At 45.2% G+C, this 5,825-nt stretch overlaps 1 protein-coding gene across 1 annotated transcript; it reads right to left on the bottom strand.

Annotated features, from left to right (window-relative positions):
• Positions 1-2,062: 2,062 nt before the first annotated feature.
• Positions 2,063-4,826, bottom strand: LOC148111390 (vomeronasal type-2 receptor 26-like). Its single transcript, XM_087881427.1, has 2 exons — positions 4,665-4,826; positions 2,063-2,887 (listed from the first exon to the last, which is right to left on the bottom strand). The coding sequence occupies exons 1-2, from the start codon at positions 4,824-4,826 to the stop codon at positions 2,063-2,065; spliced, it is 987 nt and encodes a 328-aa protein (XP_087737553.1).
• Between the last annotated feature and the right edge of the window lie 999 nt (positions 4,827-5,825).

Genomic DNA, 5,825 nt, shown 5'->3' on the forward strand with positions numbered 1-5,825 from the left:
TAAATTTGTTTATTAAATAAATATATAACTAGGTATACATTTTAGAAAGGAGGGGAAACGACACAAAAAAAGGGGGAAATGATCAGGGGTGAAATCCTACCTAGCGAACCGCAAGGGATTATGGGCATCAGTTCACTGAACAAGTAGTAATTACCCCTCCTTGGCCCCACCCATGCCCAGCCAGTCGCCATTCACCTCTTCCAGCCGCTGGATATTCCACAGAATTCAATGTTAAATGCAGCAGAGAGAATGCTAACTTTTCTCCCTCCATTCAGAACGGAGCTGCTGCAGGCTGTTCCTTTTAAGGTAGCCCCCAGGAGGGTGGGGGATAGGGAGGGAAGAAGCTAGAATGGAGTCGTTTTCGTGAAAGGTAGGAAAATGGGGAAGGGGATTTTCCTGCCTGTCTTCCATTCCTCAGTCTCAGCACAGACTGAGGGAAGGATGGTAGGCAGGAATAATCCCCTCCCCATTTTCCTGCCATTCGCGACAAGGAGTGGCTGGGAGGGGAGGCGCCGGTGAGGAGCCCCTCGATGTGAGTGATGTTGAGTTGGCCACGCCCACTCAGTCACATGACCTCCCCCCCAACAAGCCACGCCCACAGAACCGGTAGGGGAATTTTTTAAATTTCATCACTGGAAATGATCCATCTGTCCATACTTATAAATAATAGCGATGAATCACCTACTAAGAAACAAGATATCCCCATTTTGGGAGGGAGAGATAATTGAGAGGAACGTAACTGTACAAAGATGTCAGTTTGAAATAAAGGAAATGTAAGAACACCTACTCAAATTAAATAGGAAGTTGCAAGGTTTGGCAAGATGAAGATAAGCAGCAGAAGCCACAACTGGGGACGAAAGGACAGGTGGAGTTTAAGCAAGAGAGGACTCTACAGGGGCAAAACAACATGTATGCTCAAACAAGACACAACTCCATAGACAAATGGACATGTAGATTAAAAGCAAGATAGCACTCCAAAAAAGGTAATAGCTTTGTGAAGTGTTACTTCCATATTTCTGGAAATGAAATGTATAAAAGATCATACTATGCTGTTGTTCAGGGTGGGATCCTTTTGCTAAAGCACTGAAATAAAAGTTTTGGGAAAGTTCCTCACTCGTATGTGGCTCTGATTGGCTTTGGCATCAGCTGAGACATTTTGGGGACACCAATAGGATAATAAACCTCAGGTTGCTTCTCGCCTTCCGTTTATCGGCAAAGAAAGATGGTCTTAGATATAAGAAAGATTTGCATCTTCCGATTCAGGGGTTGCTATAGGGACGTGATGATGAAACTTCCCACAGGTCACTCTGAGCTGCAAGGCCACATTCCTTATGTCTCCATTTCCCTATCAAACTGTCCCATTCATCCGGAATCTGTGTTGACCCACAGTATTCACTCAAAGTGAGACTTGGTGTATTGTTATTCGTTTCTTTAAGAATATACAGGAAAATAAATATGGGTAGCTTTAGAGATAAGAGAAATATCTCCTCCCCATGTGCATCTTGCTCAGGGGTGAAATTTAAATTTTTTCCCTACCGGTTCTGTGGGCGTGGCTTGGTGGGCATGGCAGGGGAAGGATACTGCAAAATCTCCATTCCCTCCCCACTCTAGAGGAAGGATACTGCAAAATCTCCATTCCCTCCTGGGGGAAGGAAACTGCCAAATCTCCATTCCCACCCCAGTCTGGGGCCAACCAGAGGTGGTATTTGCCGGTTCTCAGAACTACTCAAAATTTCCACTACTGGTTCTCCAGAACCTGTCAGAACCTGCTGGATTTCATCCTTGATCTTGCTCCCTTCCTCCCTCCCTCCCACAACTGTCAGTTTTAAACCAATGTTAGTGCTACTATTTATTATTTTAATCTTTTATTTTCTTTTGACTTGAATATAACTTGCCTAGGGTCACCCCTAGCCAAGATGGGCAGTGTGTAAATTAAACAAACAAACAAACAAACAAACAAACAAACAAACAAACAAACATTAAATTATCAAAACTTGTTAAACAAGCCTACTAAATAACATTTTTGAAAAATAATAGATTTGTAAAAGTCATTTTTTGTATTTTATTTTGACATCAGATGTTCTTTGATATTCAGATCTGGCCTAAAAATAATAATGTAGCATTTAGGGATGAAAATGCAGCCCAGCAATGCAGCACTGGAGGCCAAGATGGAGAAGACCTGAACAGCCACCGTGTACTTCCCTTTGGTGCTCAGGTAGGCAGGCACAAAGGACACCCAGACACTGCAGAAGACCAGCATGCTGAAGGAGATCAGCTTGGCTTCGTTGAAGGTCCCAGGGAGATTCCTGGCCAGAAAAGCCACCGTGAAGCAGACAGCAGACAGGAAGCCCATGTACCCAAGGGCAACATAAAACATGGCGACAGAACCTTCATTGCATTGTAGGATGATTTCTCTAAATTGGGAGTTCATGTCAGAGTCAGGGAATGGGGGGAAAGTGCCCAACCAGATGCTGCAGATGACAACTTGAAGGCCAGAACAAAAAAAGACAATGGAGTTGGCCAAGCTCTTCCCCAACCATCTCTGCACTTTATTCCCTGGTCTTGTGGCCAAGAAGGCTAACACCACTGTGATGGTTTTGGCCAAGATTGAAGAAATGGCAAGTGAGAAGACAATGCTGAAGGCTGTTTGTCTGAGGAGGCAGGTCACCTTCCTTGGCCGGCCAATGAACAGGAAGGAAGTCAAAATGGAAAGCAGGAGGGAGACCAGGAGGATGTAGGAGAGGTCCCGGTTGTTGGCTTTGACAATTGGCGTTTCCATGAATTTAATGAAGATCCCCAAGCCAAAGCCTGTGGTTAAAGAGAGGAACAAGGCAATGGAAGTCAGGATGATCCCCAGATTTTCCTTATAAGAAAGATAACTTTTAATCTTGGGGATACAGTGAACTCGACTGGTGTTTGGATGTTGATCTTCTGGACATTTGCTACATTTGTCTGCATCTGAAAAAGAGCAAGAGTAGAGTCTCCCTTTAACATGTCATTTAATAAAATGCATTATTTGGATAAACTTGTTTTTGGTGTGAATGATTGTATGAAGGTGAAATCAATATATTTTTTCATTTCGCTCCAGCTAGAATATCTTAATATTCTTTGTTTTTTACTGTTACCATTTTATCAGTGAACTTGTTGAGAGAGAAGAAGGGAAGAAGAAAGGAAGGAAGGAAGGCAGTTCCACCATTTTATCTTTTCACTGAGAAGTCTCTTGAAAATTGGAGCTCAACCTTTTGATAATGCTTTAAGGCACCAATGAGTTCAATAGTGGAATGAAGTACATGTGAAGGATTGCTTAATGATGCTTATGTTAGCTGAAAATGATAAACACTGATTTTGCCATGGAGAAAGAAATGTCAGGTGGAGTGGCCCTTGAACATGAGTTGGATATGGAGTGAGGACATCAAAATGCATTCCTCATTTTTTTATTATCAGAAAGAGGATCAAGAAGGAAGTTTGGCTCAACCTCAACTCATGATTCCTCCCCTCCCCTCCCCTCCTCTCCTCTCCTCTTCATGGACCATGACTTTGAAAATTGTTTTAAGAGGTGCCTCCAGCAGAAACTCTGCAATCTCAGACTCTGGAAGTATAAACCCAGGAGTCACCAAAAGCAGACCCAAAAAGGCACCACTTGAACATATGGAGCAGTCAAAGGATTATGACATAAGGCTACCAACTCCCCTCCCCAGCAAGTAGAATGAAGAGCCCATCAAAGACACGCTATGAGTCTCCTGTCAACCCTGAAGCTGACCTGACCGGAGCCATCTTGGAGCTTCAGTGTTGCCACACTGGAGCTGAGGGATAGGGAGGGGGGGGATTAGAGATAGCTGGAGTTTTGTAGCCAAAATAAAATCCTTTCTCTTGGGAACCAAGGACATTCTACCACCTGGCCAGAGGAAGGAGTAGTGATGTCACCAGGCAACCAGACAGTGCCCTGATTGGACCATGTGACTGATTGTTTGGGGTTTGAGGGAAACCTTTTACTTTTAATTAGGTGAAAACTATGGGAACCTTCAGAGTCGGTTTTCTCCTGAACTTTGCCAATATGATATATCCAATAAAGCTATTCCTTGAGGAATCTTCCTGCCTCTGAGTATTACTTGCTATGGATGTATTACTTGGAATCCTGACAACTCCTTTAGCAAAGAAATACATCTTTTGATTAAAGGCAAATAGCTACAATGTGAATCTCTGGCAGCCCAAAATAGCCATGAGACATGGAAACATGCAAGAATCTGATTGATCCTCCTATAAAAATCCAATCAAAGTTCCATCATTATATTCCGGAATCTGGAAACTCTCACTATTCAGAGCAATGAAGTAAATAGTAATTTGAAACATGGAAGATGTGTTGTAAAAGATAAAGAATAAGAGATGTCATCTCTCTCACAACACTCAACCCTCACTTATCCTGTATCTTTATCTATGATCTGTTTAACTGACCAAAGGTATAAATGACCAAAGACCAAGGAGTGGGAGAGGTTGGAGGATGGCCGAGGGCTGACTTTGGGTTGCCTCGGGCCATACCCTCCCCCTTTTTTTTGGCTTGTGTAGGCCTCATTAGAGTCATTACCCCAGCTGCCTTTTTGCCTCGTAAGCCACTTTCTCCGTCTTTCCGTTTGTCACCGAATTCTGCCCCCGGGCTTATTATCTACCTCTGCCTTCTGGAGTGTCTTATTCCATCTATGCCCTGGATTATAGGACAAACGGACAGCTTTAAAGTGGGTTCTCAGGGAGTCCGGGTTACTACTGCCATTCCTTATCAGAGGGGACAGCTTTTTGAACCTCTCCATAGTATATTCCATCTGGCCAGACATCGTGAGAGGATGTCTGGGAGGAACATCCCCTAGACTTACCGAAATTTATTTATTTATTTATTTATTTGTTTAAATTTCTATACCGCCCTTCTCCAAATAGGACTCAGGGCGGTGCACAGCCTAAGTAAAAACAAAACATACAAAACATACAAAATTTAAAAAACAGTATTAAAATATTAAAATAATTAGATATTCTGGCCGTAAATTAAAACAACCCAATTTAAAACCAATTTAAAATTTAGCTCAAGCCAGCCCAGCTAGTTGAAATAAATAAGTTTTCAGGGCCCGACGAAAAATCCGGAGGTCTGTTATTATACGTAACTCCGGGGGTAGGTCGTTCCAGAGGGCGGGTGCCACCACAGAGAAGGCTCTCCCCCTGGGGGTCGCCAGCCGACATTGTCTGGCGGACGGCACCCTGAGGAGGCCCACTCTGTGCGAGCGTACTGGCCGGTGGGAGGCTATTGGTGGCAGTAGGCGGTCTCGTAAGTACCCCGGCCCTAAGCCATGGAGCGCTTTAAAGGTGGTCACCAACACCTTGAAGCGCACCCGGAAGACTACCGGGAGCCAGTGCAGCTCGCGCAGGAGAGGTGTCACATAGGAGCGCCTCGTCGCCCCCATAATCCCCCGCGCGGCTGCATTCTGGACCAGCTGGAGCCTCCGGGTGCACCCCAGGGGGAGCCCCATGTAGAGAGCGTTGCAGTAGTCCAGGCGGGAAGTGACTAGTGCCTGAGTGACTGTGCGTAGAGAGTCCCGATCTAGAAAGGGGCGCAACTGGCGTATCAGGCGAACCTGATAAAAAGCCCCCCTGGCCACGGCCGTCAAATGGTCTTCTAAAGACAGCCGTGCGTCCAGGAGGACGCCCAAGTTGCGAGCCCTCTCCGTGGGGGCGAGTGATTCGCCCCCAATAGCCCGCGATGGCGTCAGCTGGCTATATCGGGACGCTGGAAGCCACAGCCACTCGGTCTTGGAGGGCATGGGACTCCTCCCACTGTCATGAGA

Source organism: Pantherophis guttatus, unplaced genomic scaffold, assembly GCF_059756535.1.
Source record: "Pantherophis guttatus breed Tessera unplaced genomic scaffold, ASM5975653v1 scaffold_20, whole genome shotgun sequence".
NCBI lineage: Eukaryota > Metazoa > Chordata > Lepidosauria > Squamata > Colubridae > Pantherophis > Pantherophis guttatus.